This window comes from Bidens hawaiensis, unplaced genomic scaffold, assembly GCF_021521415.1.
Source record: "Bidens hawaiensis isolate Kalapana, Puna unplaced genomic scaffold, B.hawaiensis_p1.1 tig00020328_1, whole genome shotgun sequence".
Classification (NCBI taxonomy): domain Eukaryota; kingdom Viridiplantae; phylum Streptophyta; class Magnoliopsida; order Asterales; family Asteraceae; genus Bidens; species Bidens hawaiensis.
In genome coordinates this window covers 21,321-36,379 of record NW_027493091.1, presented here as the reverse complement: position 1 = coordinate 36,379, position 15,059 = coordinate 21,321, and the positions used below count along the sequence as shown (strand labels likewise).

The following is a 15,059-nucleotide window of genomic DNA, read 5'->3' as shown; positions in this document are numbered from 1 at the left end:
ATATAAAATAAAAAGAGAGTGCGACATGTCGATTGCCAGTCTATTGTAGGTGCAATATTCTTGTCAATAACAAGCTAGCATCCATACATGATAAAAGGCAAGGTTTGATATTTTAATGTTCATATAAATTAAGGATCGAATATGTTCTTTAAACACATCCTTTTATACATTTTTAATTACTGATGCATATCACTTTCACACATTGCCACAAGTTTAAATCAAATACTTGTAAAACAATAGATGACTAAAAACTAGAATCCAACATCAAAAACAAAACCATGTCGATTTTGAGTAGGATATTGGGTTGAGTCTTTGGGACCAGACCATGTATGAGATTTGTTATGAAAATTAATGGGTTAGGGCCAAGGATGATATTAGTAGAGGTGTTTGTTTTGGTAAACTAGAAAGCAAACCGAGATATGTATTCGGGTTCTGATTCGTTTTCAGTTGAATTTAATTGAATTTTTGCTTTTCGGTTTCAAAAATCTGAATTAGGTTTGAACTGAATAAGCCAAAAGAATCGAATATCAAATAACGGTTATTTAGGCTTTGCCATTTAAATCCATTCGGTTACTGCCTTGAAAAAAAAGACTATTAAAAAAAGAAAGAAATCATTCGGTTTTAGTTTCATGAAAAAGTTAAAATACAAAGGGATAAAAAAATGAGAAGTGAGAAAATGATTTGCGACCAAAACCCTCCCTAAAAAAATTCAAAAAATAATAACTCAAAATATAAATAGAAACCGAAAAAATTTTAAAAACTAAAAATTTTCCCCCGTCATTCCCATTCCAAAAAAAATCGCCGAAAAGACACAATTCTGAAAAAAGATACAATGACGAAAATAAATAAAAAACAAATTATAACTAAAAAAGGACACAATATATCGCAAAATATAACACAATGTTGAGTAATATAGCACAATACCAAGAAAAAAAGACGCAATGCCAAGGAAAAAAGACACAAAACACAATGATAAACAAAAAAACACAATAATCTTTTTCCCTCAACATTGTTTTTTTAAACGAGGAAGACGATGGAAATATTTTTGTTTTTTTTTTACCTTTTTATTAAAGCTTAAGTTATGATTTTTTATTAATTTTTTTTATATTTTTTATAAAATTCTTTTATACATCTACAAATCCTTCTCATCCATCTTATTTTTGTTCTTGGTTTATGCACTTCCTCATTTTCAACCAAGAAAAAGAAAAAAATTAAACCCAAAAACTGAAACAACACAGTTAGCAAAAACAGATTGCACACTCGTTTATCCATGTCAAAACCGAAAATAAAAATAATATTAGAAAAAGTAGTAAATAATATTTGAATAGTAGTTGTTTCCACAACGATCATAGAACCAAAATGATCAATGTGATTACCTAAACCTAATCTGGTAGGATTAAGATGAAGAATCATCAAAAACAAAAGGTGAAAATTCAGGTACAAAATTTCTGGTTCCAAAGCTTCTAGTCAAACCAACCGGAGCTGACGCCGAACTACTTGAACCGCCATTCAGGTTCTCTTCCGTTAACTCCTCATTATTATTACTATCTTCTATTCCAATTTTACACGAAGTTATACTCGCCGGAATCAAGCACTTGCAGATTAAACCTAATCGCCGATACTAAATAAATAAAATATCGTTAATTGAACTGAAAAACTGAATGAAGTTACTCGTACCGATTTTAGCAAGGCGATTGATCCAATTAGGTATAGGATTTCCGGTGAGTTTGATGCACGCGTCGATGCAGAAATGATTGCAGTTTCGAGTGATCAGGTTATACGAGTTTCCTCTGTAGTCTCCACCAAGTTCCTCCATCAATCCTCTGATCTCCTTTAGACTCATCTCCGTCCATCCGATCCGAATCTGCTTCCGGAACACGAATCCTTCGCATTGCTTCGGTTCTCCTTCGAAGATTCCGGTCGTCGCGTGCTTGTGAAATCCGAACGCAAACTCAACTCCATGAACTACACATTAAAAACAATGAACCGAGGTAATTAAGATCGGATAGATAAAAGCTCAAAACGAGCCTTAGCTTTTTCGAGCTCGAGTCAAGCCCCTGCCTCAATAAAACTAGTTCAGTTATTGAATCTTACTTGCAAGTACTTTTAAGTTTTACCTTTTTGACTTCCAACTATTTTTCTTTACCTATAAATTTCGCATATTAAAAAGGAAATAAGACATGAAACACTCCGATGTTCATTTTGACTTAAAAAGTCAAGTTTAAAAATTATTGTCATAACGGTCGCAAAATTTTGGACAGCCGTTCTAACTATAGAGACTTTAAAAATTATTGGTCAGAATGACTGTTTGACCAATAACTGGATGGTCTTTCTGATAATAGAAACTTTGAAAATTATTGGTCAGAATGGTCATTTGATCAACATCCGAATGGTTGTCCTTATCATAGAAACTTTGAAAATTATTGGTTAGAATGGTAGTTTGACAAGCAACCTGGCGGTCGTCCTGATCATAGAAATTTGGAAAATTATTGGTCAGAACAACTGTTTGACTAATATAAAGACGACATTTCTGAACATAGAAACTTTGAAAATTTTTCATCAAAACAACCGTATGATATTAGTTTCTAATTATTGGTCAGAACGATTGTTAGACGAATATCTAAAAAACCATTCTGATCATAGACACGTTGAAATTTTTTGTTCAAAGCGGTCGACTTTTATCCAGACGGTCATTTAAAACGGTGCAAGACCAGAAATAAGATGGTGTGTGTAAATGGTCCTATTAAAAACAATCAGATTCTGTTTATTTAAAAATCTGTCAAGAAGTTAAGTTGTACAACGTCGAGATGAAACCTTGAACGCCGGAATGGTAGACACCGAGGCCGAGCCAGTAAGCGCATTTGTTCAGGGAGCAAAGATCATAGACATTAAGGTAAACCGGTACCGATCCAGAGTTTCGACTTGTTGAATTTCTCCTCCCTCTGCACAGCATATATACTGGCCGGGTTGAAGGCTGAAATGAATCTATTGTAGTTGTTAGTAAGCTACCGGAATAAGATATGAAAATGTATGTATATAGTAATGAAGATGAATGAGTGAAGGAAGGTGAGCAAAAGGTTGGTGGCATGCTGCCATCGTAGAGATATAACCGCCACATCTTCTACCTTTGGCGGACCATCACCATTTTTATTTGACATAATTACAGAAATTGTCCTTTATCTTTTACGTAAATTTCACTCGTAGTCTCTTATCTTCAAAATTGATTTTTTTTGTCCTTTACGTTTCAAAATCCTTCAGCGTTTGTCCTTTTCACCTAACCGAGTTAATTTTTCTCGTTAAGTCAGATCATGTGCCTTGCACATGAGGGTAATTTAGTCATTTTACCTATTAAATTAAAAAAAATATTTTAATAAATAAACAAAAACAATACAAAAATAATATATATTTATACTCTCTCTCTCTCTCTCTCTCTCCCCCTTCTTCTTCTTCCTCCATAGCCACCAAGCTTTCCGGTAACCACCGCCGCCATTGTCTTCTCCAACAAAGAAAACCACCTCCACTCCCACCGGAAACCACCTCCACCTCCACCTCCACCTCCACTCCCATTGGAAACAACCACCAGAAGAGCTGATGTGTGGTGTCGGATGAGCAAGGGTGTGTGTAATCGTAATGTGTTACTGTTGAAGACGACTTTGTTTAATCAAAAGTAAAACAACAGCAACAGGAGTAGAAATCATAATAAGAGCTTGTATAATATTCGGGCGTGTTATCTCCGGCACGAGGATGCTGCCGTACTTTATTGCAGCTGTGCCTGCAAAATATATATTATTTTTTATTGTTTTTGTTTATTTATTAAAATATTTTTTTTAATTTAATAGGTAAAATGACTAAATGGCCCTCATGTGCAAGGCACATGATCTGACTTAACGAGAAAAATTAACTGGGTTAGGCGAAAAGGACAAACGCTGAAGGATTTTGAAACGTAAAGGATAAAAAAATCAATTTTGAAGATAAGGGACCACGAGTGAAATTTGGGTGAAAGATAAAGAACAATTTCTGTAATTCTGTCTTTTTATTTTTAAATTAAAAGTTGTATTTTAATACATTCCAGAAATAGAAATATAATAATAAGCATCAACAAAACAAAATTGCTCTCTTAAAATATGGTATGAAAGCTGCATATGATGTGTCAAACGAATTACGCTCAGTAGATTTTCTTTTCAAGTTTTGAAAAAGTAAAAAATTATGCATGTATAAAAAAGACAGGCAAACTGGAAATAAATAATCTTATATTTTATGTATTGATCGATAACAATCTCATCTTTAAAAATTATTACCAATGGTCCAATCTTTCAACTATTTTTGTCTCAATGGTCTTTCGTTAAAAAACATTTAACACCATTACGTATTTTTCCGAGTTTCAAACCGATGCTTTTGGGCTTTTGATCGGAAGAAGGATACGAGTCAACTGATGTAAAATTTATCTCGAAACGGTGATTCAAATGGATTGATTTTTGTTAATTGGAAATTCAAACACCTGAATTGAAACAATGTTTTGTCGTTTGGATCACTGTTTCGAGATAAGTTTTACGTCAGTTGACTCGTATCTTTCTTCCGATCAAAAGCCCTAAAACATCAGTTTGAAACTCGGAAAAAAACGTAACGGCATTAGGTGTTTTTTAACGAAAGACCATTGGGACAAAAATAGTTGAAATGTTGGACCATTGATAGTGATATTTAAAGATAGGATTATTATCGGTCATTACACAAAATATGGGATTATTTATTTCCAATTTTCCCATATAAAATGATACGAGTAAATTGAATGAAAAGTTTCTAAAGTTTTAATATTTTCTATTCATTTTGGTGAGAGTATAAACATGAATTGTCGTATGTGTTATTATCAAAATAACTAATCACACTCGTATGCAACGCATATAAACTATACACATGACATCTACATGATGGTGCATATAACGTGTCGCATATGTTTTATAAGCATGCTAGATTGTTTTTTACTTAAAAACGGTATGCGTGTATAAAATAATGCTATTAGGTCATATGATTTTATTTTTCAAGAAAAATAATATTTTTATCTAACTTCATCAAACTTTAAATACAAATTTTTGAAGGTTTCGACACAGGTTATAAAAATATATGAATGCAACTTTTAATACATATTAATGACGGTTATTAACCCCTTTTATATATAACATATTTAACGTTATCTTAGTTGTCTACACGACATTACATATGACATGCCATGTTATATTAGTTGTCTGCGTATTATGCCACATCATAATAGTTGTTCAAACGACGATACACATGACATGTCACACACGTTTACTAGATTTTTTATGATACGTAATTACTTCAAATAAATTTGTATTTTTTTACCTTTTGAATTTGATACTTTTCTAAAAAACATGTTAACGATTAAATATTACTAACAAGTATAATTGGCAACTTTGGAGCCCTTATTGGGTCAAGTAGCGACACTAAAGTGGTCACTATCATTTTTTGTTTTTTTACTTAATTTGATGATCAAACGGTTACTCGTATCGACTTACCGATGAAACTCTTGAGATACACTACATTCAGTTTTTATCAACGTTCGAATTTTACCAACGCCCGGTTTCACCGACCGAATAAATGTTTTAAATTTCTTATTTACTTATGTGTTATAATGCCGACCGTTTGGGTTTTGCCAACGTTGCTTATATTGTAACGAACGCAATCGATATTGACTGAATTCATGTCGACTCGCCATCGTAAAACCTGGTTTCTACCCCCAAGGTATTACCAACGCCCGGGTTTTACCAATGCCCAGATTTTACTGACTGAATAAATTTTGTAACGAACGCAATCGATATTGACCGAATTCATGTCGACTAGCCATCGTAACACCTGGTTTCTACCCCCAGGGTATTACCAACGCCCAGGTTTTACTGATTGAATAAATTTTGTTTTAATTATTTATAATTTTTTATATATTAATCAGCAAATCCAACCTACCTAATGCGTTATCCAACTTGCCACGCATAGCACACCGAGTAAAACACTAGTTATATAAAATATAAACACTAGTTATATAAAATATAAACCAAAATGTCAAAAAGGAGAGGAACATGGTTTAATGGAGCTTATATAAAGGTAGATGGATTTAGGCCCTAGATCATATTCCTTCAAACCAAATAAATTATTGAAGATGATAGCACAACTAAAATTAAATATACAATTCTATTATTTAAGAATCTTTTTATAGCAATTATGACGTTTATTTAATCGATTTATTATATAAACTAAAGCATTGATCAAGAATCTAGGTCAAAATGGTAGACAAGTACACCCTCAAGTAACTAACTACGATATTGTATAGTTAAATGCTTTACAGTTATTAAATATCGGACAAAAAAATAGTGTAAAATGGAACGAATGAAGTATTTTAGCAGGCCCAAATGTGTGTTTTATTTGTACTATCACTAAATGGTGCAAGATTTCCCCGATTTATGCATTTTTAATGGGTGATCCTTTGCGCATTCATAGAACATAACAGGCAGTGGGGTGAAGAAGGCGGTTCAACTTGTCATACTAGTAGCTTGTTGGAGGAGTATTTGACGTGCTAGGAACAACCAGGCAAGATCAAGGCTTTAGGCTACTGCTGGATTAAGAATAGAGCAAAAAAGCTAGGTGTGGACTGGCAAATGTGGAAAGCCTTTTCTTTGTAATTCTCTTGTCGGTTTAGTAGCTTTGTTCGCCTCCCTGCTACTAGTTACTTGCTAGTTAGAGGTGCTGGGCTTTTCTAATAGAAGTTTGCTGTTCGAAAGAAAAGCGTGTTGACTTTACTAGTAAACAACTATAATACCGGTCCATGACGTCAACTACGGAAAATAAACAAATGATCATAAACCTTCAACAAAATTCAGAATCAAAAGTAATAAAATTGCTTGGTTTATTCATCACTCTTAAGACAGGTACGTAAGTGTAGAAGCCAAACAACACAAAGAATAAGCATGTTTTTAAACACTAGATCAAACACGATCCAGAATTAATTACAAAAACTCATCACATTTGTATTATCATGTTATGAGGCTGCTTCAGTAAGATGCAATGTAAAATGTGATATTGCAGATTGTAAATGGGACGAAAGAAGATCTTGAGGAACTGGGGAATCGAATATTGTGTTGAAGCATTCTAACTTGACCTCAGTTGTTGAACCCTCCCCAGGATCAGCTACAAGAAGATCACTTATTTCCTCCGCCATTTTCGTGTACACCGTTCTGTTATTCAAAACCCAGATATTAATATGCAGTATTTGGTTACCAGAACCCATGTACACACTGAAGCCAGAATTATTAAGATGATTAAAATTTTTAAAAATATACTAATTGGCATGTTGAAACTGTTAAAAACTTGAAATTATTAAAATTGAAAATTAGAGAATTGTTGGAAGTCAAGTTGAATTTTGTATATTTCAAGTTGGTATTTTAGGTCAGTTTAAGATAAGGTTTCAGATAATTTTAACCATAAATGGCTGTACACGACATGTAACGAACCAAGCCTTCAGTGAACAGTTTGGCGAGAAGCTCATTCATTTAATATACGAGTGAACATGAACACACGTCTGTTCGTGCATTTATGTCTGTAAGCGTTCATTTGTGTTTGTTCATTTAAATTCCTTTTGTTCGTTAGTTTACGTTTGTTTAAGTGCGTTCGTTAATATAGTCATTTACAATTTCCTGGCCCGTTATAGTTTTAACAACTTTAGGCTCAGCAGTCAACAGAATGTGCTTTATATTACTTTTAACTAGTTTTAGCTCGGTTAGGTTTGCTTGTTTCGCCTATGTTGAGTCATGTCCGTTTGTTTATGTTCATGACTGTTCATTTATACTGTTAACGAACTCGAAAATCTTCAACTTCTTAACTAGCGAACACGAAAAAAAAACTGTTCGTTTAATATTTCATGTTCGATCTTTTGTTCGGTTAAAATTAAAACGAACGAACACAAACATGTTCAGTTCATGTTCGTTCTGTTGGTCTATAAGTCTACCCAGGGTATACATGGAACTGGGATCAAGAAAACCTGGCCCATTGCCATCCATAATCCCAAGTGATTAAAAAAACTTAGTTAAAAATCAGGGGTAAAATAGGACATTAGCAAATTAATAAACTGTTTTATCACCTGGCATCAATAGACAAGCGGTCGTCCCAAAAAGCCAAAGTTCCTTTCAAGTGATTAAAAAACTTTCTGCATTCATCATTTTTGTCCAGAAGAGACCCCTACAAGAGTAAAAAGGTTGCGTATAAATAACCAATGACAAAAGGTAAGGCACATTTTTGTGTGATGTAACTAACTGATTAAATAAATGTTACTCAAGCTTATCACTATAAAACTACATACCAGTCCAGTCATTGTATCATCATCTTCCTTTAAAGAACTTTTTAATGAATAAAAAGTTATGTAAATTCCCGCTCCCAAATCCCAATTTTCAATTTCTGATTTATGGTCTTCCATCGACGTTGCAAGTCTCAATATCTCTGATTGTTTGCCTGAACCATGAAGAAGGTTAGCAAACAATTACCACTAGAACTTTTAAAAATTTTCAATGCATTTAATGATACAACTTTACAATTCTTTTATTTACTACTTCTACAATTAAATAGCAGCATTTTCTAACCAGAGGGTACCACCATATGACATGCAAAGTCTACACAAAATTATATATCTATTTTGTTTTAAAGATCAGGTGAAAATATCTGGAAAAAAATAGAAATTTACAACAAATCACACCCAGAAAAGTAAATAACTGACTACCTGACACAAAAAGAGAATGTGCAACTGAAGTTATAAAGATTGAATGTGCTTTTTGCCAAAACGCGCATCCAAGATAGTGTTCAAGGGCCTTGAAAGAATTTCCATTGTAAGCATGATATACAGCCTGCAGTATTTAAATAAGTTATAAAATAACTTTATGAAAAACAAATTTTAAGGATAAGGTATAAAGAAATATTTAAATAACAAAAGCCAACTATCATTGAAGCCATTTCAAATTATTGATTAATGCGCTTACTGTCCAATTTCTAACTTATGTTCCTTTTATTATTGCACGAACAAACATGAAGGCATGCCTTGTTCGTTCATTTATGTTCGTGAACGTTTGTTTACATGTGTTCATCTGCGATCCTTGTATTATCACTAAATTTTTCAGGCCCATTATAATTTAGTCTAGTTTATGAAATTAAGATATCACCCATTACTATTTAGTGAAGTATTAACTTTTTAGACCCAACAAATTGATATTCACTATACTTTTTAATGATGCTCACTTGGTTATGTTTGTTCATCTCAGTTCAGTTACATTTGTTCATTTATGTTATTAACAGACGAACACAAACATGTTCATTTGCTTAAAGAGCTAACACAAACAAGAAAACCTCGTTCATTTGATTGTTCGCATTCGATCGTTTGTTTGGTTAAAGTTAAACAAGCAAATGAACACAAGCATGCTTCTATCGTATTCGTTCGTTTCGTTTACAAGACTAAATTTACCACCTCTAGCTACTAGCAATAGCAAAAGAAAAAAACTGAACATTATCACAGTAAAGTGTTGGATTAACAGTTTCACAATTTTAACAAATAGTATTTGATAAAAATATATAAAACTCACCAAGGCCTCATGCAACCATGCAGATGGAACTCCCAACTCAACAATAAATTGGCGTTGACTTTCTTGACCACTCCATGTTTCACAATACTGGAATAAGATTTCCCTAATAACACTAGCTTGCAAATATGGATAATCATCACGATGTAGCATGTGGAGTACAACATAAATAGCCCAATGACAATGCCCTAGGTTTAACAACTGTGAAACATAACCCATATCAAGAACATGAAGATCATCACAACTAAATGTCCCAACAGCTTCCAACACTGCACGTTGATGCCAGATCATATGATGATCAAGTGGATCATGAGTTGAAGCAAACGCACTAAACATAGTCTTCAACATGTGAATACTAGTAAAGTCTCTATCTTCATTACTATGAAGAAGCATAAGATAATATGCAAGATCAAAACGGTTACCAGGAATCCAACTTTCACCATCTTTTACAAGCTTTTCATCTATGTAAACAGGAACTGGATACGGGGCCCGCCCAGTTTCTAGAAGTTGCTGATAGGTTTTGAATATAGTAGTTAAATCAGAAGCAGGTGGAAGGTGATACCACATTAACAACCCTAAAAACCGTTTCCAGTCGATATCCATTTCACCTAATGCACCATGAATGTTACCAGCGAGCAACTCAAAAAGCCTTATCCTGTCTTTCTCAATAAAATTAAAATCTAGATTGTTTGTTTTCCAAAGATCGAGTTGTCGATCGAAGTCCATACGGTTGACTGTTGACCCGCCGGCTTGGCTTAACAGACAAGCAAGTCTCACATCTCCCCTAGAAGCAGACAATTCAACAGCTGCATCAATTTGCCGGCCAGTTAAAAGTAAAAACAACTGTTGTAAATATTTTGAGTCATTTAAGGAACTTATTTCATCTTGTACACGGTGGCAGACACTCTCTTGTAACCATACACTGAACTCTGCTCTTCGGATTAACGGGAGTGCTGCCTCGTCAGCATCTAATGAACTTTCTTTTGATGAAAATAGAACATTTATAAGCTCCCAAACAAAAACTTGGTGCATTAACATCACCCGAGCAGAAGAAGATAATCCCGGTACTTCTAATTGCTTTTCAATAATCCCAATATATTTTCGGCATATAGGCAACAATTCAAAACCGTTAAACACAAGCTTTCGAGTCTTTAACTTATATGAATCAAACATGATTTCCTTTGGTTCATAGTTAATTTCTTTATGGAAATTTAAAGGAGAATCAAAGCATAAATCAACAAGTTCTTCCCGTACTTTGTTGTCCTCATCCCTTACCACATTATCGATTGCAACTTTTTCTAACCTTATTGTAGAAGAAAGATATGAATTCTTCTTACTGTCACCAACAGAACCACAGTGAATAAGAAGGTTGTTTGGACCCCATGCTATACCAAACGACCTACCCATCAATAAACCAGCATCAACTATGTTGTGGGAATAGCTTTTTGTTACTGGTGTTTCCTTAATATCCAGTTTAAACCCTTGAACTTTTGTTAGTGTCAAAGGAAGTCCTTTGTTTTGTTGGGCTAGTAAAATAGACCCATTAGGGCTTGAAGCAAAACTACCTGGATTATACTCAAGTAAAGCTAGTGGAGTTTTCCGAGTTGTTAACGGGCTGGATCTTTGCACTGTTTTGCTACCAACCAGTGTTCTATGGTGTGAAAGAGTTCCATTTGAATTCTCTAATTCCATATCATCATCTTCTTCTTCATTAGAAAACATCATCATTCTCATTTCCTTCATTCTAACAGGATCGAGACCGAGGTGTGAAGGAAGTGAATGAGAGAGCAAACGGGAATCTGTTAACGGGCTGTCTTCATCAATATCAGAACCATCATTATCATTTAACGTAACCTGGTTTCTAACATCGACATCAGCATCATCCATCATGACATCATCTTCGTCATCACTCAAACCAAACCTGCTAAAATGTTGAACAGAAAACTTCCATTCTTTTTTATTTGGGTCAAAAGATATGAACTTGGCTCCTTGATTTTCTGCACTTGATTTCAACTTCTCTATTGATGAAGGTTTCTGTAGTACTAAAGTCACTTCAGCAGGCTTGTTAAGTCCCTTACCAACCATGGGTTTGATAGTTTCATCTTCAAAAACAACAATCTCATGCCTTTTGAACTTGACAATCTGGTCTAAATCTAGCCATCTGACATCGGTATCCCCAAAAAACCTAACACTTCCGTATCCATATCTACCAACTGTAAAGTTTTGAACCCTGGTGCAATGACCCGGGTCCAGAAGTTCCCTCATGGTCAACTCGGTCAAGCTAGGTTCCATGAAATAATCAGAAGCTCGCAAGGTAGGTAATGAAAGTTTAGCCTCACGTGTGAGTGAACATGCTGTAGAGCCATCATCATCGGAACTTACTTTCCTTTTCTTAAATTGAGATACAATGTATTGATGAGATGAGTTAGGGGCATCTAAGCACACACCCATGTTGAGTTAAACGTTCACAATGCGTAATTTATTTGTCGCTGAGGCTCTTTAAAACCACCTGATCCATTGAATAACAAAGAAGGTATAAAAACAGCAATAGGATTTGAAAGAATTCAATGCAGTTAATATCGGTGATACATCGGTTATCGTCCTCAAGCAAAATATCAGTTCAACCAACAATATTATCAGCAATACGATTAGATCATGCTTCAAATATGACACTTATAAGTTTTGACTTTGGATATTACTATTAATATTATATATGTTTATGTTTATGTTTTTAAACATGTACATATATAAACTCTACATCGATATCTCAGATTTCAGTCCTTGTCTCCTTGACGACGGATATTGGATTTTTTACATATGAAAAAAAGCAACACAGAAAAACCTAACTTGCCATGGATTTAAGTATTGAAGTAAACTAGTGATGAAGCTAAAAGTAAAATGTATGAAACTGGCAGAAGCTAGGGTTAAAAATGAGTGTAATAAAGCTACTGAGAATGAAAAGCTAATTAGGCAAAGGAATGGGTTCAGATCTAGAATGAAAATCGAAAAGTATATAAACAATTTTGAGCTAAAGTCACAGTACCTGGCAATAAGTATTGTGGAGGAGAATGTACAAATAATACTCGTCGGAATAATAATAATGGCGTGCTTAACGGAGGAGACGCCGGAGGTGAGGTGAAGAACAGAAAGAAACCCTAAAAAGGTTTAGAAGAAGAAGAAGAAGAAGAAGAAGACATTATTATTGCTTGCTGATGAAATTTGGAAGTGAGGGCATTGATACCAGATCTGGGGCATCAGCTTTAGTTAAGGCCCAGTGGCCTATCATATGAGCCTAGTGGTTCGGCCCAGTTTGGGAAATAAGAGTGCGTTTGTTTGGTATCACAGGTGCTACAGGTGTAAAAAAACCGGTTTGGAACTGATTAATCAAAAACCGAACCGAATTAAACCGTCGGTTTGCATAGTAGTTTGGGTTTTTTTTCAATAAAACTGACTCGAACCGGTCTGGATCAGGTTGGCTAGTTCTATGCTTAAACCGATTTCTAAACTGAACCGATTTACCCCAAACCGGTTTGAAATATGCAAAAATCAAACCGGTTTGGTCAGTTAAAAAACTAGTTTTGTACATCTCTAACGGGTGGAATGAAATGACTTATTGTGAGGGATTGATAAAAGTGATGTTTGGTTGGTTAATGACATATAATCAACCATTACACATAGAATCCATTCCATCAAAACTATTTCTCCAATCCTTTTTTTTTTCATCACATTCCTCTTTCACCTACTTTATCAACAATAGCCACCACCCATATCACCTGACCGCACCACCGCCGCCACCAGCTAACCACCACCTCTACCAACGCCACCACCACCTTACCACCGCACTACCATCGCCACCACCATCATCGCCGTAGCCACCACAACCATTGTCACCATCGTCGCCTGACCACCAGTGTCGATGCCTGATCGCAACCACCATGTCCGCCACACTACCATCACTATCACCACTTGACCATCAATGCTACCACCCCCACCGCAACCACCGCCCCTACCATCCTCGTCACCGCGACCACCACTGTTACCATTGCGTTTTTATTTTATTTTTTGGTAAAAAAAATTATTTTGAGATTGGGTATTTTTATCAATTTATTTCATTCCTATATTTTTTGTGAATACCAAACAATATAAAGTAATAATTAATTTCATTTTCATAGATTAACCGAACAGGACAAAGAAATGATAATTATTCATTTTATTTCTTTGTCCATCCATTCTCTCAAATGCATTACCTCCAACCAACCTAAAAGTCTAAAGGGGTGTTTGGATGAGCTTTTAAAATTGCTTTTTTGCTAATTTGCTTTTTGAAAAGCAAAATCAACTTTTTAAAAGCTTTAATTTGAAGCTTTTGAGGGAGCTTTGCCAAACACATTTTGTTTTTCAACAAACAAACAAGCAAATAAGCAAGTTTTAAAAGCTCACACAAACACCCCCTAAAACTCTAAGGCTGAGTCATGCAGGCCCAGTATCTAGTCGCATCATTTCATTCTCGTGAGGCCAAAACCTGTAAGCGTTACGTGTACAATCAGATACAAGTATGGGTGTTGTGTCAATCTCATCCCTAGTTAAGACTTAAGAGTTAAAAAAATATTTCTAAACAAGAAAAAGCAAGTTAGAACAAGGGTGAGGCATAAAAGGGAAACAATCCACCCCCACCCCAAAAATAAAATTTTTTTGCTCCGTACCGTAAATATGCGTGTTTTCATCTAATAATTTTTATATGTATTGAAACCCCCTCCCCTTTTTTTTCTCAAAACAAGGTCCATGACTTTAGCCATTCTATATAAAAATCTAAGCTTCGTCACTTAGTTAGAATTAAGGGTGGCAAAACAAACCCATTTGGGTTGTTTTGGGCCAATTTGGATAACTTTTAAAATTAAGATGGGTCAGGATGGATCAAAAGAATTTTGCAAGAAGGTCAAGCTGGGTTGGGAAAATACTAGTGAGTTTTGGTTATAGGTTAGAATGGGTTTCTTTATGGGTTAGAATGGGCTAAAGCAAGTTTTATCCAATTTTATTTCACAAAACCCACGGAACCGAATAGAAACCGAGAAATCGAAACCGAACATATACCGAAACCGACCGAAATGAACAAAAGAAAAACCGAAGCGAGAAAAAACCGAACTTGTACCGAGACAAAACCGAGTTTTTTTTTAATGAACGAGGAATACGGGGGAAACATTTTAGTTATTTTACTTTTTGCGTTTTCGATTTATATTTTGAGTTATTATTTTTTTATTAATTTTTTTGAATATTTTTTTGAGGGGTTTTTGTATCCTTTGTATTTTAACCTTTACTTGGTTCAAGACAGGGGTTAACTTTACCAATCTTGAGTTCTTGACCTATATCCATCCTAAACCGAATGAAACCGAGAAATCGAAACCGAATAAAAACCGAAAACATTGAAACCGAATAGAT

General features: G+C 34.6%; 2 protein-coding genes across 2 annotated transcripts; both read right to left on the bottom strand.

The window, feature by feature from the left end:
- Nucleotides 1–1,396: 1,396 nt before the first annotated feature.
- On the bottom strand, nucleotides 1,397–2,954 carry LOC143560377 (deSI-like protein At4g17486). Its single transcript, XM_077048688.1, has 3 exons — nucleotides 2,815–2,954; nucleotides 1,678–1,965; nucleotides 1,397–1,608 (listed from the first exon to the last, which is right to left on the bottom strand). Exons 1-3 carry the CDS (start codon nucleotides 2,951–2,953, stop codon nucleotides 1,397–1,399), a joined length of 639 nt encoding a protein of 212 aa, XP_076904803.1. The 5' UTR covers nucleotide 2,954.
- Nucleotides 2,955–6,917: 3,963 nt separating this feature from the next.
- On the bottom strand, nucleotides 6,918–12,131 carry LOC143560390 (nuclear pore complex protein NUP96-like). The gene is made up of 5 exons (XM_077048700.1): nucleotides 9,630–12,131; nucleotides 8,777–8,900; nucleotides 8,363–8,511; nucleotides 8,144–8,241; nucleotides 6,918–7,241 (listed from the first exon to the last, which is right to left on the bottom strand). Exons 1-5 carry the CDS (start codon nucleotides 12,075–12,077, stop codon nucleotides 7,046–7,048), a joined length of 3,015 nt encoding a protein of 1,004 aa, XP_076904815.1. The 5' UTR covers nucleotides 12,078–12,131; the 3' UTR covers nucleotides 6,918–7,045.
- Between the last annotated feature and the right edge of the window lie 2,928 nt (nucleotides 12,132–15,059).

Excerpts from the sequence above, each read along its gene's own strand:
- LOC143560377 (XM_077048688.1), bottom strand. The coding sequence starts at position 2,953 with ATGCTGTGCAGAGGGAGGAGAAATTCAACAAGTCGAAACTCTGGATCG. Across the intron at positions 1,966-2,814 it reads CTACCATTCCGGCGTTCAAG|TTCATGGAGTTGAGTTTGCG; the intron begins GTTTCATCTCGA and ends TTTAATGTGTAG. Across the intron at positions 1,609-1,677 it reads CAATCGCCTTGCTAAAATCG|GTTTAATCTGCAAGTGCTTG; the intron begins GTACGAGTAACT and ends ATCGGCGATTAG.
- LOC143560390 (XM_077048700.1), bottom strand. The coding sequence starts at position 12,077 with ATGGGTGTGTGCTTAGATGCCCCTAACTCATCTCATCAATACATTGTA. Across the intron at positions 8,901-9,629 it reads CATGGTTGCATGAGGCCTTG|GCTGTATATCATGCTTACAA; the intron begins GTGAGTTTTATA and ends TAAATACTGCAG. Across the intron at positions 8,242-8,362 it reads ATGATACAATGACTGGACTG|GGGTCTCTTCTGGACAAAAA; the intron begins GTATGTAGTTTT and ends TTACTCTTGTAG.